Source organism: Sturnus vulgaris, chromosome 6, assembly GCF_052056855.1.
Source record: "Sturnus vulgaris isolate bStuVul1 chromosome 6, bStuVul1.hap1, whole genome shotgun sequence".
NCBI lineage: Eukaryota > Metazoa > Chordata > Aves > Passeriformes > Sturnidae > Sturnus > Sturnus vulgaris.
In genome coordinates, this window is record NC_142248.1 from 11197394 (window position 1) to 11224597 (window position 27204).

General features: G+C 42.6%; 1 protein-coding gene and 1 long non-coding RNA gene across 5 annotated transcripts in view; one reads left to right on the plus strand and one right to left on the minus strand.

Moving 5' to 3' along the window:
• RPAP1 (RNA polymerase II associated protein 1) overlaps positions 1-20482 on the minus strand; it is a 38823-nt gene extending 18341 nt beyond the window's left edge. For 2 of the 4 annotated variants that reach the window (XM_088166976.1, XM_088166973.1), the window contains exons 1-12: positions 20376-20482; positions 17191-17467; positions 16138-16286; positions 15507-15599; positions 14004-14184; positions 11777-11953; positions 8776-8982; positions 5198-5313; positions 4686-4784; positions 4129-4230; positions 3133-3300; positions 678-860 (exon numbers count right to left, since the gene is read on the minus strand). In XM_088166976.1, the coding sequence (XP_088023102.1) occupies positions 678-860; positions 3133-3300; positions 4129-4230; positions 4686-4784; positions 5198-5313; positions 8776-8982; positions 11777-11953; positions 14004-14184; positions 15507-15599; positions 16138-16286; positions 17191-17380 (1665 nt within the window). In that variant the 5' untranslated portion in view covers positions 17381-17467; positions 20376-20482. Of the gene's footprint in view, positions 1-677; positions 861-3132; positions 3301-4128; positions 4231-4685; positions 4785-5197; positions 5314-8775; positions 8983-11776; positions 11954-14003; positions 14185-15506; positions 15600-16137; positions 16287-17190; positions 17468-19991; positions 20143-20375 lie in introns of those variants that run through there. The other 2 variants (XM_088166974.1, XM_014869245.2) reach the window with 2 other exon arrangements.
• Positions 20483-20854: 372 nt separating this feature from the next.
• LOC148223312 (uncharacterized) lies at positions 20855-21948 on the plus strand. The gene is made up of 2 exons (XR_015804429.1): positions 20855-20997; positions 21087-21948. It is a non-coding gene; the product is annotated as an uncharacterized LOC148223312 (long non-coding RNA).
• The last annotated feature ends 5256 nt before the right edge of the window (positions 21949-27204 follow it).

The following is a 27204-nucleotide window of genomic DNA, read 5'->3' on the forward strand; positions in this document are numbered from 1 at the left end:
AGGATCAAGTGATGGGATCACAGGTTTTAATAATTGCAGCAGGCAAGAGGGGTGCATTGGCTCCACCAAGGCTGAGTTTGAGATAATAAAGTTTGCTATTTTTAGATCTCATATCAAAAATACAGGATTAGGTTTAAAATGTGGGAGGAATTCCTTCTGAACACTGTAAAAATCTTAATCTGAGAAATACAAACATGACATTTGGGGAAATGGTAAATAGCCACCTAATGTCAAAGAAAAAGAGTCTAGTTCTGAACTATCTAGCTGTAATACTCTTGTTTAACTTTTAAAAAGTGCATATAGACATTTTAATAATGGCTGGAACCCTTTCATTATTAATTCAGGTAAGTGAGCCTGCAAGTCATGTCGGTATTGTAGTCTTTCAGGAAGTCTTATCAGGTCATCAGTGTGTTTGTTGCTAAATTCTCTAGAGGAAATTAAGTGATATTAATGATACTGAAATCACACAAGTCAAGTCGCAATTTTAGAGACCAATAAAATTATCCTCCTGGTAATATATGACAGAAACACAAGGACCAACAGCCAGGAAAGAGTTCTAATTCTTGTTCAGAATGTTCTTGTCCAGCATGCACAGGAGGGTGGATTTTCAACAGCACACACAGCACTGTGCTGAGCCTATTTTCATAAAAAGATTCTGGGTCTAACTCTGTGCTTACCTTTACAACATCATATCGGGCCACATCTGGGTCTGGCTTGTTTTCATCCTTTAATTTTTTATCTTGAGATTTCTCTGTTCCATTTACCTCTTCCTCTTCCTCCTCTTCTTCCTCCTCATTGTTAGGGACAAAGGGGAATGCAGCCATCCCTTGGTACCATGAGAAAGTCCAATCGAGATATTTCTATAAGGAGTGTTAAAGCATATAGAATAAAATTCTCATAAAGAAAGATGAAAAGACAAAAACTTTTCAGGGATGCTTTTGAATATGGAATGTTTAATTTATTTCTACATAATCCCAAGAAGACGTGAAGACAATAAAAGCTATTCTAAACATATACAAATAGAATTCAATGCTTTCTCAGGCAAATTATTTTGGCCTGACACACACACAGACTTGGAAAACCATTATAAAGAATTACTGTAACATGAATTAAATTCACTACCCAGCTAACAGAAATTTCGTTTAGTTTAGCTGGAAAAAAACATAGGACTATAAATAAGTAAATAAATAAATAAAACAATTGCCAAGGCTCTAGGCATTAAATGCAAATTTGATATTTATTGGCTTCCTATTCTTGGACCTGTGTGGAATGTAGGCCACAAATAACACAGACATATCATGCAAAAATTGATATGATAAAACAAAGACTGCTTGGCCTATTTGCTCATATTTTCTTCACTTTGTTTGAACATCCCTCAGCTTAAGCAAACAGAAAAACCTCTTTTTTTGTTTACAGCTGATGAGTGTCAGGTACTCTCAAGTTGTAGAGTAATAGCCCAACTAGGGTAATTGTTTCAATTCTTCAGACAGGGGATTGCTCCCGTAACAGACCTACTTCCCCAGAATGTTTCAGAATATAAAAGACAGCCAAATCAAATGCTTGCTCTGCTTAATAACTGCTATAATTTTCCATTTCCTGCACCCACAATCAGAAACAAACACCACATCAGTCAGAAAAGTAGTGGTAGACTTCAATTGCCAAGTACCAAGGAAGCACAAGCTATTATCAGACATTTAAAAAAAACCCCAATGCAATATGAACTAAAGTGAATAAATGGTGAGTGAATGGCATGGTCAGAAGGGCTCTGACTTGAGGGGATGAAGCCATGAGTGCATCTGGAATACAGAGTTTGGGACTATAATCTTCCTTTCACCAGTAGAAGGAAAAGCATTAAGAGGAGGTAGCTAGGTAATCAAAGGAAACAAAAAGAAGGTTTCTTCCTTCCTATAGCCATTGAAGGATGAACAAACCCTTCAGACAGAATGATTTTTATGTGTGCTGGTCCTCTGTGTTTATAGTGTGGATAAATCCTACTTGTCTTACAATTCCTGGAGCAGAAGACCAGGTTTCCAACCCTGTCCCTTTCTCAGAGACCTTTTTAAATTCAGCAACATGAGACTTTAGGAATGACTCTCTGGGTTAGGAAATATACTGACATAGCATTCACAGTGCTGCTTCTGGCAGCAAGAGTCAGCAATCCCTGCTTACACAAGACATCACATTATCTGAAAAATCAGAGCACTGCAGACACTTATAAACCAGAGTAACACCAGAAGAGAGAAAAGTACATTAAGAAGCTGATTCATTGTACTAATTATCTACAATGGGTGGGCAGGACTCATCTAGTAGAACTCCATTAGGCTCATAGATAGAAAAGTAGCAAAATGTGGAGAAAGCTACCTACTCCTTCATTTCTCTTGCCTTCCACTAGGGACAGCTCTACGGGCCTGGTAGAAGTTGCAGGGGACTTCTACCCCATTTCTTCTATCACCAGCCCCTTTGCAGTCAAATAGGAAAGCAGCTCTCAAGGAAGGAACTTGTAACACAGTCTACAGCATGCTCTGCCTATAACAGACTGCTTCTGTCCAACCAGGAGTACATTTTAATCTGGTTGTCCAGTAGCCCTGAAAATCTAAAAGAAGTCTCAATCTTCCAACAGGGGAAAAAGCATCAATGAGAAAATAAACACACAAACAGGAAAAATTAGGTATGTATCAGTGTTACACACTGGAACAGTAGAAAATGGACAATTAGAAAAAAGATCACAGCATTATTATGAGACATAAGGGAAAGTATGGAGAATATTTAATCTGTTAAGAAGCAGAAAACTATGAAATAACAAAACAACATAAGAGGACATATTAAAAAATAAATTATACATATACATTAGTAGTGATTGCAAAGATATCAAAAGAAGAAACTCAGCAACATGCACGGAATTTAATCATAGAGCAGAGCTAATTCAAACTGGAGGAAAACAAAGATACCTGAATCTCTCAAACTGGGATAACACACTCCATCATTTGTCTCAAAGCACAGCAATTACATTCTATTTACCATTAAGCTAACACATCCAGGAAACCTTTGTTCAAGCTACTTACCATGTCTTATTCTGATCCCTGTAAGCAGCTCAGCATGAAATGAAACCCAGGCTCTGAATGACCATCTTACCTCATCATCAAGTGACACCAGCAGAGCCCGGAGAGCACCAACAGATGCTGCCATGACATTTTCCACGGCATCATCCAGCGAGAAGCGCAGCAAGAAGAGAAAGCCAGCATCAAGCAGCAGCCGCAGAACGCTGCCCTTCAGTGAGGAAGCAAACTCTCCAGCCCTGGCCTGCAAAGTGCCAGACAGAGCCAAGGTTAAGGCTGTCTCATCTCAGCTGGATACATCTCTGAGCTGTCACATCTCAACATTTTGTATCTTTGCCTCTTTCCACGTCTATTGTAAAGCTGCTAAACTGTGTGGAGATTATTCTTCCTTTATTTTATCCTCCATTCATACTACAGAAGAACACAACTACAGTTCCTTAGTGCAAGAAACCCTTCTTTCTAAAGTCTGCACTCATCTTTTGACTTCATCCTGTTCTACCCTATCACCCTTTTCAAAACAACCATGTTTCTTCTTCTCTGTTCCAGTGCCATTAGGGGGAATGTTAGCACTTCCCCCAAAAGTTAGGTGGAAATGTGCACAGAAGTATTCGTTTTGCTTTCTCCTCTTGGCACATTGCTCTGCGAGTAGGCTTGGCTCTTTCTCACCTCCTACAGAAAATGCACATCATGAAGCTGGCTCAGACAACAGGAGTGAAAGGGTCAATGCCAAGAATAGGTTTGTCACAAAAGTAACATTAAAAAAAAAAAAAATCAACTTGCATCCAAATTAACAAGAGAACTGAAATTGCACCACTGCCGCTGAACAGCACTTGAAACAACCTGTTGGAAGAACAACACTCTGGAACCATCCAGAGAAACTTGCACCTCAGTTTGTTATATCCCAACACTTAGCTTATCTAACAGTAAGGATCCTCAGTGCAACAGAATGCCTTGCTGGTGACTTTGCTCATCTTCACTAAACAGCAGAAAAGAAACAACTACTACCAGAGAATCTGGGCCCTGATCCACCAGAAACTTGAATTATGGGGAGAAATTCCTTAAAGTGACTTACCCTTTGAACAATACGACCTAAGACCTGTAGTGCCAGTGTCCTCTGTTGTGTAACTTGGCTGCGAGACAGATGAAAGAGCTCTTGCAGAGAGTAACCAGCTCTCTAAATGGCAAGGGGAAACAAAACAAAGAAACCATAAAACATCCTCAGCTACTGCTAAAAACAGGCTCCTTAAAATAAGATTACCTGTAACATACTGAGTAACAGAAGATAAATTGCAAGCCAATGTTGTTTGCCACTTTGTGGCAATTGCAGAAGAGATTCTAATCTTAGATGTCACAGGAGAAAATTGAATTCCTAAGCATAGGAAGTATGTGCACCTTTTTCCAACACCACAAAATTTTAATAGCATTGAAGAGAAAAAGCATCAACAGTTTTCTGGAGTAATGCAGTTCATGCATGCAGACACACCTTGTCTTCAGGAGTTTGTTTCTGAAGAAAAATTACTGCATTTTTTAAAGGGATTTTTTGTCATGAAAAAGCTTGACACAAAAGGAATCTACCAAATCAAACACAGAAAATAAAAGTGCCTTTTCTATTATATTACACCCACCTACCTCTGCCTCTTCTCCATGGTGGTGCAAGCCTAGATGTGTTGGCAAATCAGCATCAGCGGGAATCAGTTCTCCTTTTAGACTGAATCGAGCTTGCATTCCCTACAGCAAAACGGTGGAGGGAGAAAACTATTATTTCTATTACTGTCCAGTCAATTCATCTCTTAAAATAACACTTTTTACATCACCTGCTGGAAGATGATTGCTCAAAAAATCTCCTCGGGCCTCAAATTCTTTTAAAAAAAATATTCCTATATTTCCTTTTTTCTCAGTTTTACACCTGTTCCATCCCAGATTACAGTGGCTAGACTCTCACTTCCTAGCTCTCTTGAGTGCTACAGACTGAACTGATCCTGCATCATCCCATCCTGTGGAAAAAAATGGGGATTTCTTCAACCTGATGAAATCCCACAGACTGAGTAGCCAGAGGATTCATTTTTGAAGCCTTCAAAACTTACTGCTGAGAAGCATGATCCAGACACAAACATGCAAAGTATCAGTTTCTGCTTTCAAACCTTTTTGGTTTTCTTCTGCCGAGGAGAAGGCAAATCTTTCATCCATTCCAGCTTCTCAAACTCTACATTGTCCATGTGAATCCACTCCTTCCTGGGCTTCACAGGCAGATCATCATCTTTGTGTGGGGAGAAAAAAATGTCAGTCTTACCTTCCAAGGCAGAGATGAAGGAAATACTACTCTCCTTCTTTGCCAAGCTACTCAGCTTAAAGACTGTATCAAATATAAGATTATGTAAAATAAAAAGAAAACAATTTTCAAACTGACTGTTGTGTGATGCATAAACATCAAAGGTTTAAAGCTATTTTCATCTTTCATGAGAGCAAGAAGAGGAAGTAAACAGCACTGTAATGAAATTCAGACAAGACTAATTTAGGAGAAGTTGAACAGAAGTCAGGACACAAGTAAGGCAAAATTATCAGAACCACTGCAGAAAAAATAATACCAGCCCTACTTTTGAGAAAGCAAACTAATATCATCAAGGAAAAGAGTGTTTGGGGGCGACATGAAATTGAAAAGTATTAATGCAGAGTCCCAGCAAATCATTAGAATCCAGTAAGATTTTAGCCTAGATACACTGAAGGCAGCACAATATTTGTTCTTCAGTTGCATTTGTGATGTTGCTATTCAGTATCCCTCCCTAAAGGTTTGAGATCAGCTTAGGAAGAAAAGATAAAAATGGCTGAAAATTTGCACAGCTTTCTAGAGCCAGCTCAGTGGGGAAACTGGACAGTTGAACAGGAATTTCCAAGGTGCAAGTACTAAAGGAAGAAATTACTAATTTAACTTTCTAAAGAGCTTTGACTACAGGAATTTGAGAAATAAGACATTTGTGCCTGACATCACAAGACTTGCCCTAGGAAAGAGACAGATTAGCATGTGGAAGAATCTCGCAAGTGAAAAGACCAGAGAGATATAACCAGGAAAGGTAAGACTTTGCTACTAGGATAACACCCCAAACTAGGATGAGAAGAGATGAGCTGAGAAGTCTTTGCTATCTCAAAAGAAAGTACATGTAAGGACAGTAACAGGCAGTCTAAGGGCATGGAAAGCATTAGCATCACTCCTGGAGCAGCCCAGAACTCATCTGCATTGCAGCTATTCATCCTAGTACTCCACTCTTCTCTTGCAAGGAACGAGTCCCACTGAGATGCTCTTCTTTCATCAGATCTTTTCCTGCTGATAACTGGCCTGAAACCTAACCTTTTACTTTCTTCCAATTAGCAGATAAACTTTCAAGAAGGGCACTCATCCTCTCCAGAATGAAGCTTCACACTTATGATCAATGTGGTGTTGAATCAGGCAAGAAACCAAGCACAGGGTTATCTTGCTCAGCCAGAAAGCTGTTCCACAGAATTTCAGCCAAAGGCTCAGCATGCATTTTAATTGAAGTGAAGGAAAAACCATCTGAAATGTACGAAAGTGGAATGTTCGTGGGTGGTAGATGCAACATGAGAGGAAATAAAACCAGCAGAAAAACAAAATATATCGACATTTATAATTTAACAAAATGTTTTCTCTATTAATCACTAAATTGACATGGTTGAGCTAATCATTCTGTGAATAAGATTATGCATGTTACCAGCAGCCCTTTGTACAATGATCCTGTCAACAAGAAAAGATGGTTATGTATTTCAAGCCATCAGCAGATTGTTACTGAGAAATCCCTTTACAGAAGCACAAGCTGGCAGTGTGAACGCAACATTTGCACTGAACTTTTTCAGACTTGGGTTACATTAAAGGCTACCACTCAACCTCTTCACTTTTTGCTTTGCTTCCCATTTTCTCTCAGTGACAGAACTAACTTTTCCGTTTGATAAGGTTACAAGTTGCCAGATAAAGGTTTGACCATCTTGTTTCTAATAAATAGTAGCCTTTTAGGTCATTAGAGAGGCAAGTTTGACTTTTGACATCACCAGAAATTCAGTGTGACCATTTCTGCTGGGCTATTCATGATGCATTTACTTCTGAGTATAAACAGATGCTAAAATTCCAACAATAAGTGTTAATGCCAAATTAACTTTTACATTTCCTATTGGCCAAGATTGGCTGCAGGCATAAACTGAGTTACTGGAAAACGTTCCCTCGCTTTTTTAACTGTGTTTCAGCTCACTCTTTTTATGTTGTTTCAAATATGCTGGGAAAACTCCTCTTTTTTCTGTGTTATCATCTATAGGAGGCAAAAGATGTCAGCACACAATGTTTTAAGCACTGAGCTATTCCCAAGAGCATTACTATTATTACCATTACAGGCTGAACAGCATGCTTCTATTGCTCCCAGGAGATGAAAAGATCTCACTTGACCTGGTGCTACTTGTGCACTCAGTTGTTCTGGGACTAAAAAGAACTAAAAATAGTCCCTTTGATTAAAATGGATTTGTGGAAAAGTAAAACTTGGGGAGAAACTGCAAAAGGACTGTTCAGTGAAGCATCTTCCTCAAAAAGAGGCTGAGCTTTACTTCTCCTGCACATGCACACACACACATACACACTGACAGATTCATCCCTCCTAGCAAGAAAATGGTAAATGCTTGTTATCTCTTGTAAACATCAAACTGAAATCCCAAAGCGATTCAGAGACTTCTTTAATCAGTCTGCAGGTTACACTGGAACAGAAGGATCCATTAGAAAAGAGGATCAAGAGATGGAGAAAGGCATGAAATTGTGGGACAAGTATGTTAGGAACAAAAGTGTGGGAAAAATGACAATAGGAGCTTAAAAATCACAACAGAGAAAAAGAAATTTCTAAAGAAAAAAATGCAGCGAGGAAAGCAACAACAAGCACAGAAGCATAAAGGGAAAACTCTTCCTTTCTCTGCCATGAGAATATATGGGGCTGCTCCAGCTACTGCAGATAAAGCAGCTTTCTCCTCACACAGGCACATATGGAGAACTAAGGGGTTCTGTCATAAGAGGCAATAGTTCTGTAGCATTCACAAAAAGCAGGACACTCTATGGCTTAATACATCCCCCTCCACCCAAAGCACAAAGAAAATAACTCTATCCTGGGAAAATCACTGGGTGGCTTCTGAGATACAACACACAGAGTGGGGCCATCAGCAGCAATGCCATGCTTACACATACATGCTCTATATGAGCAATTTCCCTGAAGTGAGAGTGACTGTCATCTCTGTGCTATCCAGTGAACAAATAGTTAACCCTTACCTACCCAACACTCTCTCGTCCCCAACCAGTACCAGTTAAAAGAAATTATTCAGGCACCAGCTGAATCTCACTACTACACTCTTCTGTTTCCTTGTTCACATGACTTAACACAAGAGCAATGATGCCTGGTTCAACACACGTTTTCCCTTCAGAGGCCTTAGAAGAAATTTCAAAAAGCAAGACCTCCCAATAGACAGGTCATTCTGTTACATAGTGTACCATCTTTCTAAACTGTGGAGCCCATCTAGAGATGTTCTTTTTTGAACCCAAAATACGTATTTTTAAAATATCATGATAAAATTCAGATTTGGATCACTACATAGTAGCACAATAATCCGATGTAGACGGATGTAAACACCATACAAATCTGACATTTCTGTTCAGAAAATTAACAATATGCACTTTGTTTCTTACCTATGACTTCTACCTTCATATTTTCTTCCTTTCTTACAGGTTCTTCCAGACCTGACTCCTGCATGGAAAGAGATGATCTTACACCATGCTGAGCCACAGGCAGAGATTCCACAAACTCCTCCGGTCTGTTCAGTTCCATTTTTAATTCCTTTTTCTGGCCTTCATTGTTACCACGTTGTGATTTCAAGAAAGCAACTAAACTGGGATCTGCAAGTATTGACAAAGAGACAGACAGAGACATGACAGAAAGTCTCAAAATACTTCATGTGCCTATAGCTCCTGCTATTTATGTTTCAGTCTTTTCTACATGTCCTCTTTCTCTTACCAGCTGTCACTTCTCCTCAAACTGAGGCACTCCATTGCTTTATGACCTCTTAGGCACATAAGGTAGGTGTAACTGACGGGTGAGGCGACACCAGAGAAAGCACTGACAAATGTCTTTCAGGGTAAAGCAACCACAAAAACTCCATTTTCCCAGTTTACAAACGAGTAAAGATAATTGCTTCTTTTCCCCTCACTGCCACTCAAATGGGACACCTAAACAAGACTATTAACTGTGGAGAGAGTTCTGGTCTGCATTTCCTGCCTGTGGACCACTCAGTGACATCAATCTGAACACCAGAAGAATACACAGGACAGACACCATAAAAAGAATTACCTGATCTTTACTGAATTGCAGTAGAACTGCAAGTCTTAGCTGAGCTATTATGTTACAAGGTGACCTTTGTTTGCTCTGAACTGACTCCCCATTCCAATTATGGTCTGACAACACCCAGAAAAAAGACACAGCCATTCTCTTCATGCTTTGAAGAGAAACATTTGGGAGGTAGATGTGTATTGAAGAACAGTTTATGTTCAAACAGCTCTAAGATCATCATTTTACTTTCAGAACTGCTACAGATATCCCACATAATTTTGGATGGAGTGCACTGTCTCTGAATACTCTTCTCCAAACGATGGTGTTGGGATGCTTATGCCAGAGGTAAACAGTGAGAGATCGTGTACCTCAACAAGGTACAGAAATACTCCAGCAAGCAGTGTCAGAGATATTTTAGAACATAACACCTACAGTATTTATTTATTTTTTGGAGGACAAAGAACAAGCAGTTAAGAAATACTCTGTACCTGAGATAAGTCATCTCAAAAATGACTCCTACGTCTCTGAAACATCTATCACACTCATGATTGCTGCACGTTCTCCTCAATGATGCAGTTTAAACTGTCCTTGGTGAAGGACAGGCACTGAGCCTAGTCTCATTAAAGTATTCCTATTTTTTCTGAATGCAAGCAGATCTCTCACTTTCTTACACTTTACTATACACAGCAAGGAAAGACTGTAATCATTATTTCATTGTTCCACACAGTGACAAAAAAGTCACTGATGTCAATCTGTGCATACTATGTCAGAAACCAAGCCTACTTGTGTCCAGAATCTCCATGAACAAAACCAGCACAGTACCAACTGCCCAGCACAGAACTGTGCATCCATTCTCATACTTCACACCACAGAGTATCATCTGCTTCGTAACTAAGAAGTTAATTCAGGGACTGGACAGCATTTAACACGCACAAATCATTCACACTCGTCAATGTGGAGAAAAAGCCTCCTTAATTCACAGCTCTGTGCCTGTCCAGTTCCTAAATCCATCTGTAAGTCAGCAATTTAGTTTAGGAGTTGTTTCATCATGTATAATTCTCTACCCACAGATATTCCTGGAATTCCAAAATTACTCCCATTTTCTTTAAGGCCTCAAAAGACTAAAATACCTACAATTGTAATCTACAAGACATATAGAACATACATTGCTTCAGAAAATATTGTTCAAAAATACTTAAAATACATGCCATAAGTGTTCACTTCTCTAATATCCCAAACAATGGAGTGGTGGGGACAAGGAGCAAAGATCACAAATCACTCACAAGAAGCAAGTATGTAATCACGGTATTTTTCATACACGTGCCATTGTTATAAGCAGTGAAGCCAAATAAAATACCCAGGTCTCTGAATGAAGGATGTACCTAAACAATCTGGCTGCAATTATTTTGTGTACTTCCTTTGCCACCTTTCCAGTTATACCCACGCTGACTGCAATGAAGTCAAGATAATTAATGTGATCTTTAAGCTGAACCCACAAGAGACTTATGCATCTAAAATGCCGCTCACATCTAAATTGGATGCTAGAGGACCTGAAATCCTGAGAATTTAAAAAATCCTTGTCTGCCACCTACATCTGTACATCTGCTCTTCCTGAGCACATAAATTCATCAAACCAATGCCAACAAGTGTTGCAGTGCCCCAGATCACAGGAGTCTTATCAAACATAGCACATTCAGTGTTCTCCTCTACCTTGGCATCAGCTGCCCAGGGATAGGCATTCCCAGAGCACCACTGTGGACAGGCTCCAAAACAGAGACCAGACCCCTACCAGAATATGCCTGTACCAAACAGCCTGATAATTAAAACACTTTTTCAAAAAGTCAAGGTTAAGTGCAAGTTTTTCTGCTCTACAAGTACAGGTTTGAACTGCAATCTCCCACACGCCCATATGTTCTCCCTATCCAGGTACTGATAGCTCTGGCCTGAGTTTTAGGTATTTTGGAGAGGAAGACCAAGGGTTCTCTCTCATCTCAGCACTGCTATGACACTGCTTTCTTATCAGCTTCAGAGAATTACATTTTAGGACCTTAAACATTTATGTGCAACCATGTATTCGGAGTGCAAGGCAATAAAATGCACGAATCATCTTAACCCACAGCAGAGGGATGACAAGAAAGACTTAAGTCAAACCAACCCTCACTGAAAAAGAAACACTCTAATTTTTTTCACACTTATTTCTTACTCATAAGCTATTAACATGACATGGAAGCAAGATTATCCACATATGGAATGAGCAGGAATTTCAAGTTCCCATCGTTGACCCGTGAATTTGCTAAGACTTCAGGACACCTACACATTCAATAAATTGCCTCAACTCTAGAGCTGACCCTGGGAAGCACATACCCAGCTGAGCCAGAAGCCTCGCCTGCTCCTGCAGGATCTCTTCCTCAGACATGGACCGCAGCTTCTCCAAGTTCTCTTTGTGAATAGCTTGAGCTTCCTCCTCACTCTTTTGGCTTCCAAGACCCTCTCCCGTTATGAGACAAGGACGCTGAGAGGTTAAAAAGTCACCATCTTTATCTATAAGAAGCAACAGAGAAAGCAGTTAGTGATCTGTGTCTACAGCACCATGAATAAATCTCAATTCTGTCATTAAGAGAATTGCATAATTTCTCCTTCTTTTTTTTTTTTACTTTGGTAGTAAAGTTAAAGAAGTTTACTTTAGCTTCAAACAAAACTGAAACATTTGTGCTTTCATCCCATGTCACAACAAACATGTTAACATCATTTCCAGCTTGTTTCTTGGGGAACTTGAGGAGGGATGGCAGGGGAAAGGAATTATGTTTCTTTAATGCAAAGCAACAGCACAAGAAGGTAAACTGGAGCATAATTCACAAACTGATGCATCAGATGCATTCACTTCCAAGCTAGTGAATACTAGATTCTTTCTTTGCCCAAGAATGCCTGAACCCACATTCATATGTCAGCTGAACTATGACCCAGTAAATATCTGCTGAGTAAGACAGAAAATTAGATTAGGTAAACCAGCTTCCAGTGATACAAGATCAATTCTCAACACAGGCATGTTTGCTTCTAACAATGTCCTGTACTCACCTTCAAGGGTTAAATATATTAGAAGTTACAGTAAGGGGCATTCTTCCTACTCTAAAGAAAACAGAGTCCCCTTTATCACCTGATCTAAATCCATTTTAAATGTTCATTTCATTTCATAGCACAGGTAACATGCTCCTTTGGTCAGTGTGAGACCCTCCAGCCCTCATGTAACCCACTATACGAGGACCTGACTTTGTGACTTTACTGCTTATGTTTCATTCATGTCCTCCATATATTGACTTGGACCATCCCTATGCCCCTAAACCAGCCAGCCCTGAAAGCATCAAATCCCTGTTCAAACAGCAGCAATGACTCTCAACATAATACCAGGAAGATTTGATGTCATTTCCACAGTTGTGTTGCATATTGAGCAGAAAGAGATAAGACAGGGTGACCTGGCAAAAGCTTCAGTAAGCTTCCCACCGCCAGAAATTAAACTAAAGGTTACAACAGACAAACACTTTGTTACTACAAGAAATTAAACTCCCCCTCTTCTCTTGCTTCTAGTGATCCTGCCACAACAATCTGGCTGAAGAGGCCAAGCCATTTTGTAATCTCTCTGTCATGCTATTACATTTTAGAAGCATTCATATTCAAGAGGATGACAGTTATAAGGCTGCTCTACTTCCCTTTCAGCTTTCTCAGGCAGAATTAGAAATGTCCAATTGTAATAGAACACACAGTGAGCACAGTACAGTGACCTAGATGGTGGATTTGTGCACACACAGCACAGCACACCTGGCAGCTGTCTTACCAATTCTCTGACAGGGGGCAGGGCTGACACAAACCTTAGCCAAATGGTGATAATCTTCAAATGACATCTGGCTTCTAATTCAGTGTGCAAAAGAAGGTGTCAGGATAAAACCCAGACACAGGGTGGTCCTAAGCAAACTGGACTGTCCCAGACAATACAAATAAAAAAAAAAGCCTGGAGATGCTGGTAACAGTTGAACTGGCTTCATCTTTCCTTGTCACGCTGCTGTCAGACAGCAAGTAACTGCTGGAGGTGGCACTGACTCATCAGCACTGCCTCACAGCATTCCTTATGGAGCAAAGCCACAGTCTCATGGCAGCAGATCTGGTGACGGAAAACTGAGCTTTCAAACATTTCAGTAGGAGTGAGAACCCACATCACAGTGGTCTCAAACGCTTTCAACAAAGAACCACCCTCTTCCTAAAATTGTGGAAATCAGTGATGAAATAAGAAAAACTTTACATATAACAGAAAGGAAAAGGAGGACAAGAACCCTGAAAAATAAATCTACTTCCCAATGTGAAGCAAAAAGGAAAGCAGTGAGAAAGCTATCACAATTTTTAGAATCTCAGAATTTTCTCCTTAGAATTTTTAGTTTGAATTTCAGATCATTTCAAAATATTGCCCCAATACAGACATTCCAATTGACCTTGAGATTCCCAAACTGAGGACAACCTAATTTAAAATATGGTGCACTGACGTTATGGTTACTAAGGCTATGTAAATACAGTCGGCTGGATAAGCAGAACCTTCTCCACTTACCACCCTTGCTGCTGGGGAGAGGTGCCTCTCCCGCAGATCCCACAGGATCCAGGGCATCCGGAGCAGTTGATCTTACTTGCACGCACTCGGCAGCAGAGGGAGCCGTGGCTGCCTTTTCAGCAGCTCTTTTCGCTGCCATCTTCTGTGCAAAGATGCTTTTTCTTCCAGATCCCAGCTGCACCTGCAAACGGGCAAGCCACGTGTCCACTTTTCTATCCAGAGTCTCCCTGCACACCTGCCACAAATGTATAGATCTGATCCTAAAGGCACTCTCAGATCAGACTTTGGGACATGCTACAGGGAGGCTGCTGGCAGTGACCTGCCCTTTTCTCTGTGTGTGTGACTCTGTTTTAACACACAGTTTACTGCTGTGACAGAGAGACAAAGACATGGATATTTTTGGCACCTAGAGAAGGAAGGTGATTAATTATATTCAAGCAAGGAAAATACACCTAAAATGTCACCAAACACAATAGTTCCAGCTTTCCTGCTGTTTGGAAGCTCTGCATAGCTGAATACCTTGGATTTCTGAGTATAAATGGGACTCTACTTCACTGTGCTCACCACATGCTTGGAACAGGCTTCTTATAAGGTGATTAGTGAGCAGCAGGGTGAAGAGATTTACACAGTAAGAAGTGGGCAAGTAGTGCTAAAATAATCCTGGCTAAATTACTGTGTTGCTTGCCTAGGTAATGGAAGGGCATGGCTCTGAACAGCCTTGCACAGGGGATGCACAGGAAATCCAAAGGAGACTAAGCAAAAAATCTCTTGCATGTCCCTAGTCCAGAGAAGAAGCTTAAAAGGCAGTCTGAACATTTGGTAGCTGCTTTGTGCGCTTCTGCATCAGATAAACAAAACTGATAGTTTAAAAAGTATTATTCCTGCCTTTCAAAAAAGTTGTCCTTCAAAATAAGCTCCCTCCTCAAAGCAACCACAGCTGTCAATCACATATCAATTCCCAGCATCTGACTCCCACTCAGCTAGCAGTCCTTGCTACTACAGTAACGGCTGATAATAGCAACCACGGCTTCCAGTTTTACAGCTTCAGGAAAAAAATGTCAAAATCAAAAAAGCTGCAAAAGATAACCTGAGCAACCATACTCAAATGGTATATCAGGAGAAATCACGTGTAACTTCAGTAAGAAGCTGGTGGACAAATCAACAGAGATTACTCCTCAGAGAAAAACAAGCAGAACAGGATCAATTCTATTACATCTCTGCAGATTTGATCCACCATAGTGAAGTTAGCTGAAGAAAGCTAAACTAAGAAGATTCCAATGTTACTTAACTGCAGGGTATGGAGCAGCTAGCTACATCATGGCAGCTTGGTAGAACTCTCTCCTCACTCAGGTGGCAATGCAGATAAGTTGAGCTAGTTCATAGTCTCCAGCATGCTAAGTTGGTTATTTTGAGTCCTACCAAGCCCCACTAAGCATTAGGCTTTAATGGGAGAAAGTTTAATTGCTCATGAAGGTAGTATAAAACATCTGCTCCTAATCTTACCTCACTTTTTATCTCAGAGCGGTGAAATGCCCTTGGAAATGGGTCTCCTGTGGGCACTGGCATGGTCACTGCCACTGCACTTGTGTCTCGTTCCTGAAGAAAAGAATTCAAACCTTGTAAAACCATTGCAACAGCCAGACTTGTTTGTATCATTTAACTGAGAGCAGGCTCAAAATATGTCAACTGTGCAACTCACATCGTCATCAGGCTCAGAATACCTTGTGTTCATTTAGAGACAAAATGAGGCTATTGTCCAAAAGACTGGGCTGCCAAACTCCACACATCACTCAAAGAGTCAGATGAAGGAAAACTTAGGCCAGTGAAAAGCAAGGAGAACATCCCCAGCAGAGTCCAGAAACTCACTCAAATCCACACTATGGCATATGCCTGCATGTAATCAGTGTGACCTGCCAGCAGTCAGGGCTGGAAAGCAGATCTGCATCTATATTTAACTGAGAGCAAAAACACACCCAAAGAGCTTTTTTCTTTCAAGGTGCTCCAGGACACTGGTCTACAGTGCTGCTTCACTACACTGTAGAAATAAAAAGCAGCCACAGAGCCCTTCATCCCTGCATATTTCACAGCATTCAAATAAACAAAGTCTAGATCATCACACAAAAACCAGACATACAATAATTTTGCTGAAGACTGCTGTAATGTGTCGATCATGACTTTCCAATCTTTCCTCTGGATCTTCATCCTCAAAGTGGACACTAGCACTTTTGATCTTGGACTTTTTTGGAGGAGCTGGAGTAAGAGCTGGGAGAGTATCAGGAAAACCTGCGCAGGGGAAACAATAATAAGAAAAAAAAAAAAAAAGCAGTCAAGTTATTGCTGTATAACCACTGTGCAATAGGTACCAGACCAAGGCCTCCTAACCACACCTTTTATTCTTCTGATGAGAAATAAAGATAAGGAAGCAATAAGACAATTAAGAGTCCCCCGTCTCTAACCTGAAGTGTGTAGTGGAGAGAAACATGCTTGAAGATTCTATTTGGACAAGACACAAGGTGTTTCCAAAGAGCTCCATAAGCAGGAAAAGGTACTGAGGTCTGATTGCAAGTTTTAAGGAAAGAAGTAAGGCTGTACAGAAACAAGTATTGTCCTTCTAGGTTGTGTTGAGGCAGAAAAAAAGCACATTTCTGCTGCAAACTGTCAAATGTGAGGGCTTTGTATGATCATGAACAAACCCCTTTCCACCTGCTATAAACAGATTGTATTTCCTCCACCTGGAAGAAAGTACTGCAAGATTTATAGTGGTGCTTTTAAAAATGCACCTTGTGCTTCTGAGATCAAACACACGACAGAAGTGTTACAGCTACTATTGACACAGAAAACAAAAGCAAGCCAGATCTGCTGGCTGAAACCTGGAGCTGCTAGGAGAGGTAAATCTCAAAGACACCGGGTCTGAATAGCTGGCAAAATAAGCAGTGAGTGTCCAAACACAACAAATTACAGAAAACACCTCTTGCTGGCAAGGTACCACAGACAGTTGATAAATGTGGACTAAAGGACCAAAGGTGGTCCTACTGGATGCTAGTAACATTAGACAAGCCAATTTCCAGGCTAAGGAATAAACAGGCTAAGGAATAAATAACACTGGAAGAAGGCACAAATGCAAGAGAAAGCAATACTGGGTTGAGAGACAGAGAATCTTAATAATTGAAAGAAACAAACAAATTACCATCCAACATGACTACATCTTTGCTGTCCTGTAGCGGGGGTGTCTCAGCATCTGTGCTCCCTTCCTTCCCTTTCCTCTTGTCTGCTTTCTTCACAATCTTCACTGCAGGTGAAGCTCTGGCTGCCAGGAACTGGTTCTGAAAGTGCAGCAGGTCTGCTTCGGACTCCCCAGGCTTTGGTCTCGACAACATCCTGCCTTCTTGCTCTTGCAGCCCAGCCACACGTGATTTTCACATAGAACTCGAACACATGGAAAACTGGAAACAGAACCGGATTTCCTGGAGATAGGATGGGAACAGCATGGGAAAACTACTCATTTTGGTCCCACTCTTATGTACATACTACAGATTCCCTAATTCAGGATCACCCAAATACAAACACTTAAATGGGAGTCCCACACAAACGAAATCCTGTTTTTCATCACTGAACAAAAGACTATTCAACAAGTCTGCACAAGGTCTCTCAGCCAGCTAGGAGCAGAATGGCATGCAGCCAGCAAAAAGCCAGACAAAAATTGTATCACTGCCAGAATGCCAACAAAGTGGCCTGGCATCTGCAAAGTCAGAGTAACATCTTGTCCAAGACAACACATTTGACCTACTCGAGTATCAGCACCCACCAAGAATCTCTGAGGCACAGTATGACAGAAACCTCCCCCTCCAGCACACCATCTTCTCCAGATCCCCCTTTAACATCCTTGGCAGGATGCAAAAGACCGTCCATATAGATTTGGACAATGCAAGCCCTGACTCTGTTTGCTCTCCTTCTCACTCAGATCTCCCAAGTGAAAATGTCTTTCTTCCTGATGTGGACCTCCTGCTTCAGTTCTCTTTCACTGAACCCTTACTGGCAGAAGCCATGCTATTTCCAAGCATCTTCATTTGATGCCCAGGCTAGTTTGGGGTTGAAAAACAAGGGTGAGACTTATACAGACTTTTACCTCTGTGTACATGACAACTCACCAGGAAGGCAACTACTCCACCTCCCATCTACCAGGCAGGAAAATATTGGTGACTATTGATTCCGAGAGCCTGGGACCCACAATCCATTTCTTACAGGCAACAAGTAAACTGTTTGCAAATACATTTCATTGTACTCCTAGCATAAGCACACACCTACTTGCTGTTTATTTATGGAGCTTGCTGCCACAACAGAGCTCCCACAGCCAGACTTCACTTGCTCAGACCCTCTCTCATATCCATAAGGAGTGGAACACGCATCCCAAACCAAGTGTTCCCTGCCCTGACATCACAGGCTTCAAAGCCCAGAAGAGGAGGATGTCTGCTTTAACAGGCACCAAACACACACTTGGAAGCAAAGGCTGCTGCTTAGCTCTTTGCAAGAAGCCTCCTCCACACACAGCTCGACATGAACTTGTCCAAGTCTCTCCCCACCAAAACACTTCATCAAGAAATGCAGCGTGGCTTCAAACTGCCTTTGTTTCTCTGGGAAACTGTCAGCACAAGAAGACAACTAAGCAGCCATTGTTGATGAGCTGGGATGTTCTTCCAGGAACCCTTTCCTCAAAGCCTTTGCTTCAGTACACGTGGGACCTGCAGATAGAATGAATCTAGGGAAAACACTTTGCTTTCCTCACAGGCTTCCTTTTCCTGTGTCCTCCCATGGAAGCCATTGCAGCACATCAGCAACACCCCCTTGGCCGTCAGGAGTTGGCATTCCTGCCCACCAGAGCTCAGAGAAAACATGCAGGACAACTAACAAACTCCTGACGATCAGCACTAACCCCAGCATCCTGCAGCCTGCTTACCTCCAGCTTTGCAACTGGCTACTTAAAAGCTCACCAAACACTATCTGGTTGCCCAGAGGGACCAGCAGCCAGCCAGCATAAGCCACACACTGAGATATTGTCCTAGGAACACAGGGAAGGGATCAGAAATGCTGTCCAAGGACTATGAACACCTTTGTCCTCCACAACATACTGATTGCTGTGTTGACACACTATCATCTTATTTGATAAAATGCAACACTGGTAGGCTTTTTAATTTCTTCTGGTTCATTTGCATTTACAATGCATTTTTTCTTCTACAGCAGCAGAGCCCAACATGCAAAGGAAGTCAGTAACATCTATTAACCTGACACAGTCAAAAGAGAAAAGAATTGTATGTTGAAGTGAAAAAATCATCTCTGACTGCGACTGTCATTTGTGGACCCTGGGGAAGGCCTTTTTACGTATTCTCAAGTCTACAACTTCGCATTATTTTGATAAAGTTATCAATTTTGTGCAAAAGAGGAATACCAGGTCCTGCTGTCACAATAAATGCCCCAAATTAACCTCTTTCTTCAGACCTTGTTGGTTGTGGTAAGAATTTAAAAGGAGAAGCAGAGAGTCAAATCTCAGTCTCTCCTGGGCAGCCCAGCAGCCAGCAGAAAAGTGCAATTTCTCCACTTCAGATCAGCAGGCAATGAAAGCCTCAGTCAGGATTATTGGCTCCTTTGCAAAACGGTGATGTGCATTCTCTGCTCTGTCACAAAAATGCTTTCTGCACTCAATGCTGTAATGGCCACCAGTCTTCTTGAGACTTTTACTTGCTCCAGAGAAGGCAGACAGAGGAAAGACACTCCTCCCATATGAAAAACCCTAGCTGCAAGAAATTCTCCTCAAAGAGACTCCACATCTCATGCTGGTCACAAAAGACTCAGTGACTGTGACTACCTGCCGGTCACACACCCTGTGCATGCACACAGCACCTTGCCAACAGAAACGCTGCTGTCCCAGCTCGTCCCGACTCTCTGCAATAAACAGGAACCAGAATAGCGCATAATAAAATGAAAAACAACAACCTGCTATTAACACACTGAGGAGCTGATGCGTCCCAGCGTTCCCACCGCGTTCACAGTCCTCATAGACTTTCACAAACTACTCTGAATCAAGTCTTAAACAGGCGACGGAGACTCGGCCTGGCAAGGCCTCTCTGATGGGGGAAGGGAGGGAGGCACAGAGCGGTACACATCCCGCAGCATCTCCCTGCTCGGCGGGCACGGCCACTGGACTGGGGGCCGCGCGGTGCCCGTAACCGCGTTCCTCTTTACATTAGGTCAAAGGCGAAGTGCTGGGCCCCTGCCGGCTGCACCGAGCGAGATCGGGCCGGGCCTGCCCCGCCGCCGCCCCGGGGTTCCCGCGGGCAGGAGAGCCCTCGCTGCCGCCATAGCTCGGCCACCACTCACCTGCGCGACACCGCCGCTCCCGCCGGCGCTTCCGCCCTTCCCGGCGCCGCTTCCGCCCGGCCGCCGTCACTTCCGCCCGGCCCGGCCCGGGGCTCCCGAGCCACGGCCCAGCGAGTTCCCTGCGCGTGTGCGGCCCACGGCAGCTTCCCCCGGCAGTTATCCTTGGGTCCAAACACCGGCCACCTGCATCCCACAGCGAGGATCTGCACGCAGAAATGCATTTATGTCAGCGCACGAGCTGTGCCTTGTCATTATCGGAGGGGCTGGCCGTGCCCGAGACCGGAGGTGTTTTGGGAGAGCAGATACATAAAGCTCTGTGAACGTGGCTGCAATTTATTATTTATGACTGATTGCTTGTTTGTAATACGTGCCAAGATTTATTAGAAACTATGGGAGAACTTTTGGAACTTGCACGAGCTCTGAGTTTAATGTTGGTTATTCAGCCTTTTTACAGAACGAGTCAGTTCGGAGGAGACCACAGTTGGTAAGGTGGTCCAACCTCCCTGCTCAAGAAGAGCATCCTAGAGCAGAGGGCAGAAGATTGCATCCAGGTTCTTGAATATCTCCAGTGAGGGAGATTCCACAACCTCTCTGGACAACCTGTTCCAGTGCTCGGTCACAGGTACAATAAAATTCTTCATGTGCAATTGGAATTTCCTGTGCATCAGTTTCTGCCCCTTCTTTATTTGTCATATTTTTTGGCACTATCAGGACGAGCCTGGCTCCATCCTCTGACACCCTCCCTCGAGAGACTGATAGACACTGTTTAGATGAATAAAGATGACAGACCTGGGAAAAGAATTCTCTGAGCATGAGAACAGGCACAGATTCCCATTGGGGCTTGGACTGGACTAGGTGGGCTCACTGTTTCAGAAGGACTCACCACAAGTGCCCTGATGCTGTAAAAAATTAAGCACTTTTTCACTGTTTGGGGTTTTTCTTATACCTTTAGAAAGCTGCAATGCTACTGAAAAATTACAGCCAGAAACAAATTTTATAGATTATGACCACTGAAAGCACTTAAATCTCTAGATTTCTGTTCATCTTCAGGCCAGGCATCAGAACACCCCTGGCTTTACAGAAGGGTGGGGCAGATGCAGTGATGAGAGTAGAAGACTTCTCTCTCTCACTTCAAGGCTTTCCTGAGACTGAACTTGGGAATGGTTTCCCATGCACCCCCTGTACACAGTTCAGGTCTCCCACCTGGACAGTAAGGCAGGGAGGCTGTGGCCGTGGCTGTGTTGGAATGTGCTTGGGTGAAGTCTTGGGACTGCTTTGACTGTCTGACAACTGCTTATGGTTCTGATTCAAGACAGCCATGAGCATTTTCCCTCCCTGACTCCTCTCACACTGGCTGCACAGCTTCTGTGGCCACACACAGTGTCTCTTAGCATGCAGGTGAAATGAGGAAATAATCTTTTTTGCCAGAAAGATATACAAACAGAATATATTCGATTTTAATTACTGCAAGGCAGGAATGCTTCCCATCAAAACTGCCAGAGCTGTATGTATCTCTCCTTCATTCTATTAATTATTTACCTTCAGTTTTAATAATACAGTTAAGGATACTATATATAGCTTATGCTCTATCAATAAATCATGCCTGTGTGTCTTCATATTTATCTTATAAAATTATAAGTACCAACCCAACATGCTTGCATGGACTTGCTAAGCAATTCTAGCAATGAAATTTCCAGCAGTGCATGTCTTAGAGTCTTTGGTGGTGAACTCAAATATTCCTCACTCAATGAGAGCTATTTTATGAGACTTTTTATGAGCTTTTTTTTATTTTATGAGGTCACCAGTCTTTTCACAATTCCCAACAAACTCCTTCATCCCCTTCTTATAGCTCCGTGCTGATTTAAAACCCACATGAGCTGCTCCCTTTCCCCTGCCCCCTTCCATAGTGGAGGAAACACTAGAAGAGATTATAAATTGGAATCACAGTTTACTGAAAAATTGCAATAACCACAACAATATTAATAAAAAGAGTGTACAAAAGAGTCTTTTACCCACAAAAGGGTATTCACCACCAAACAAATAAAAACAATTCCCAAAGACCACACCCAGTGTGGTTTTCCAAGACAAAGGCAAAATGATGACTAGCCCGCACTGGGCAGCTTGGTATATATGGGAAAACAAAAGCAGAATGTTGGAAGGGCTTGCAACTTAACTTTCCCCGCTCAGACTAAAAGCAATGGAAGAACAGGGCCAGGGCATAACCCAGTGGGACCTGACAGGGCTCTGAAGCAGGTCAGAGGACCCTCCTTCTGGGCCTGACTTTGTGGGAGTGGGCCTGGAGAGCTTGGTGGTTCCAGCAGCAGCTCCAGTGGCTGCTGCGGTCACAGCAGCTGCGGCCTGGGCTGCACATGGCTCCGCTGGGCTCTGCCATGCTGCTGCTTACTCTCCTTTCTTTCTCTCAGAAAGAGCTCACCAGCTCTTGGACTCACCAGTGCTGTCTTTGAGCACCAAACCAGAAAAGCTACAGCTACAAGCACAGCAAAAGATGGTCACCTTTCCACTTCCAGCCCCTGACTTCCTCCTGCTCCAACCACATTCTTGCCATTACATGAATGGTATGGAATTATACAGTGCTAGAAACTCTATCCCTTTCCTGTATAACCATAATGAACTCATCACAGTTTGACGTGATTTTTTGACTACCATCAAACTCAAGAAATCCACACAATATCATAAGGGCCATGCACACAAGCCACCTTCCCCATCCCATAAATCCAAGGCACTTTAGTACATGAGATCCACAATCCAGGCTCAGTCCATCAAACTAGTCCTTCGGTTGCATTGCTTGAAACAGTTCTCCCGTTTGCTCAGCAATCTCCTTCATCTTCTGACGAGCCTCTTCTATGGTGGTGGTGGCGTTATGGACAGTGACACAGCATTCTCCATCCGTTAGGTTTAGCATCCCACACACTCCTTTCTCTTTCAACAACAACATATCTAGGGCTAAGCGGTTCTGCAAAGCCATTTTCGATGCCTGCTGGGCCTGCACATTCGGTTCCCTGAGTGAACGTCCAGTCCAGTTGTTTAACACATGGACTTGCCTAGTCAAGTTCTCCAAGACATACTTGTGCTGTTGGGTAACTCCACTGGACACAAAAAATGATTCTAAGTCTAAAGCAACATTTTGTCCCCAGGTATAATAGTCGGGGACTTGAATCCCCCGAATCCACCCTTTTGCATCTGTTGGATCGTGGATTTCTCTCCGCACTTTGTTGTTACGATAAAGTGTATAATTGAACGTTTTAGATGGACACATGGTAGGAAACCCAATAGTGCACTGCAGTCCAGCCATATCATACATGTTCAAGTGGGAATACATTTTCCCATCTGAACATGCCCATACCGTTCCCCGTGGAGCTGGATATTTGGCTTGTGAACACTGATATAGGTCACCTTGGGGAATTTCCTGTGCTTCGCTACTTGAATTCCAGACCCTACTTCGGTCAGGGCCGTGTGTAACGGGAATGCCACAGGACAGTGCTGTCTCCGAATTTTCATAAGAACCATTGCATCGGGTGTCTTGGTTTAGGTAGCCATAGTTGGGATAATCCCAACAGGTACACATGTCCCGGATAAAAGTTCTCAGCTCTGAGATGTACCAGGTTTCTATAGGCTCACCTGCTCCTGTGGTACAATCTAATATCCGGGAACAATTCAGAAAGGAGGTGTCTGATTTACTTTGGGCAATGCTTCTATGGTTCCTCACTTTCCAGCAGATGCTCTCTCCATTAGGTAGTATGGTCTGATGGTCTTTACAGTCTGATTTCTCCACTTCCCATTCTATTATTTTCCCTGTGGGGTCCCTGGAAGCCCATTGTAGGGTAGAGACAGGGTCAAAGATTTGTTTCAGAGACCAAGCCCACTCATAATTTGTTCGGTTAACTTGGTGCGCGGTTCCTGGGTTATCAGGGATTTGTATACACCATCCTGCATCCCAATGCAAATTGTATTCATGTTCAAAAAACCCACCCTCAGCAGGAGAATCCCACCACGGTACCACAGTGCAAGGGATAGAAGTGATATTTTGCAATGTCTCAGTAGGGTTGGTGTCTAATGACTGATAGCATGTCTGATTCCATAAATGGCTCCAGGTAGAGTCACGTGGGAGCTGGTAAAAGGTGTTCTTGTATTCTACCCATGTCCCATTTGCATCCCATTGTTGTCCTTCTTTCTGGTCTAGGAACCGGGACTCGACCATTCCCCATGTAACATTTCCTCCTTTTTTTTTAAGATTATCAAGTTCTCTCGTTAATATTTCCGAAAAATTTAACCAAATCATCATAAATTTAAACCCCTCTGATGCAGAGTTGGGGAGGTTAATACATATTCCTTGATTTGTATGATTCCAAATATGCATAAATCCTTGTATCAACTCCCAAGCTAAATTTGGTTCAGTACTCTGATTCTCAGTCGCTTGAGACAAAATCATACATCCGTAACATAAGAGCAAAAACTTTTCCCACACCATTTTTTCTCTTAAAAAGGCAAAATAGGCCTAGAAAAATCAAACAAAAAATACACAAAATGATCCGTCCACTCAACAGTTGAAAGCATAGGTCCAGCACTGGATTTCAGATAATCTGTAAAACATATACATGCATAAAAACAAAACATGATTAAAAGGAGGGAACAATCCACCACCTGGCACACAAGTTAAGTGACTTTTTTAAGGTCAGGGGTACCAATCCCACTCTTGGTAATTCTGCTAAACCAGTTGTCCTAGGTAATGAAGAGGATTTGCAGGGTCTTTAGCTTCTTCTGTTCCAGGGAGATGGGTGGGGATTGAAGACAAAAGGCTGCGAATTATGGGCACCCATTAACTACCTAGCAGCTACTGACTCCATGTACCCCACTTGATACCCTCTTGCCCATTCAGATTCATGAGGTTTCAGGTTCCTCTTCGAATCCATTGGTGCATTCAACAACCTCATTTGCCTGGGGGTAGTATGCAGTGTGAAAGATCCACCGAATTCCTTCATCCGTGCCCACTCTTGAACCACCCCAGCAGTAAAGTGACTACTGTTGGATTGGAGGGCTTGGGGCCATGGCAAATAACTAAACCACAGCTTCAGTCCCCTTACAGTGCTATGCCCTGCTGCTCTTGCCTCAGCTTGAGTGAGCTCTGACATTACTTCCACCCTGACTTCAGGAAAGGCCCTATATAGTCCACCTGCCAGGTCTCCCAGAGGCCTTTTCCGTGTCATTAGTGAAGGGATGCCCCCGGCAAGGGCACGTGTTTCTCTAGCCCTGTACAACACTGGCCACAGACTGAGATGACAGTGTTACACAGTCTCCAGGTGACAGGTCACCCTGTGATACCAGCTTCCTTAAAAAGATCCTTGGATTCCTGAATGGTATCCCTTGACATGTAACCACTCTAGCAGATGTTTCCATTTTTCTTCTACCTTTACTGCATATCTGCCACACGGGGCAATGAATCTACCTGGTTATTCAACAGGTGAGCCAGATTGTCCCTCTTCTGGCGGGCAGGATTCCATCTCACCAATAAATACTTTTGCTTAAAAAATTTAGGATGTCTTCCCACTTCTCTCACTACCATACTAGCAACTCAATAGATTGTCCACTGGTTTTGTTCACAAAATGGGAGCCAATTGGTGCATCCTTTAAAAACAGCATAGGGGTTTGTACAAACACTGGTTCTTTATTGTCAGCCTCTAACAATCACCCTGCACATGGCTATCAATTCTCCCATCTGAGCACTTTCTTCTCCCATTGTCACAATTCTGTCCCCTGAATCAACACGCAGGAACACTGCTCAGTATTTCCCTCTCTTTTGGAAGATGCTTCAGTGAACCACACACTTTTCAGGTGGGGCTCAACTTGAGGGGTAGGTTTCATAGAAGAAGGGAGGCTCCTGCTCCAGTAGACTGCCAGGCAATTCCTGTATTTTGAGCACTCTGGGTGCTCCCTCCGTTCATACCACCTTCTTACTGCTTCTCCCTGTGCAACCCCCACACCAGGTGGGGTTCTGGCCAGTACAGCTTACAAGACCTTGAAAGGTCCCACTAGAATAATTGATTCTTGCCATATGACTTTTTCAGCTCCCTGTAAAGCTAGACTAAGTGCTAGAGGCACTTATACCAAACTGAATAAAGTTTTTAGAGCTGTGCAAATAAACCCTGGCAGGCCAAGTCGGACCCTCAGGACCCCATTTCCACATATGCATTGATAATCCATGAATTGCAAAGCCCCAGTTGATATGAAGTAGATCTGTTGGATGCATTGGTCCTAAAACCTGATATAACTCAGCCTCAAATATTAACAATTTTAAGAATTCTGCATGGACAGGGGTCCAGTCACAGGTGGACCTCAGGTGTGTTAAATCATTATGACGGAAGGCTATGATGGAGAAAGCCAGAATGTATTTTCTCCAAATTACCAGCAGAGCAAGGGCACATTGTAGCTCCTTCTTCTATCCAGGAATTTTAATTTGCTCAAGGGAAGTCAAGGTTTTGGGGTGGACACACACAGTTCCTCCCCTCCACCATACTCTCAGAAGCTTTAGTTCAGAAAACGGGGGTTGCACCTTTTCTATTGAAATCTGAAAACCTAAATTTTCAGGGTAATTATCTCTGTTTGGATTTGTCCTACTGTTGTGGAATTGGGACTGCTCACCAATATATTGTGAATGTATTGATCTGCTTTAACTCCCTCCACAAGCCTCACTACAGAGCATGCTGTCTTCTCCGGATCTCCCTTTAACATCCCTGGCAGGATGCAAGAGCCTGTCCACATAGATTTGGACAATGCAAGCCCTGACTCTGTTTGCTCTCCTTCTCACTCAGAT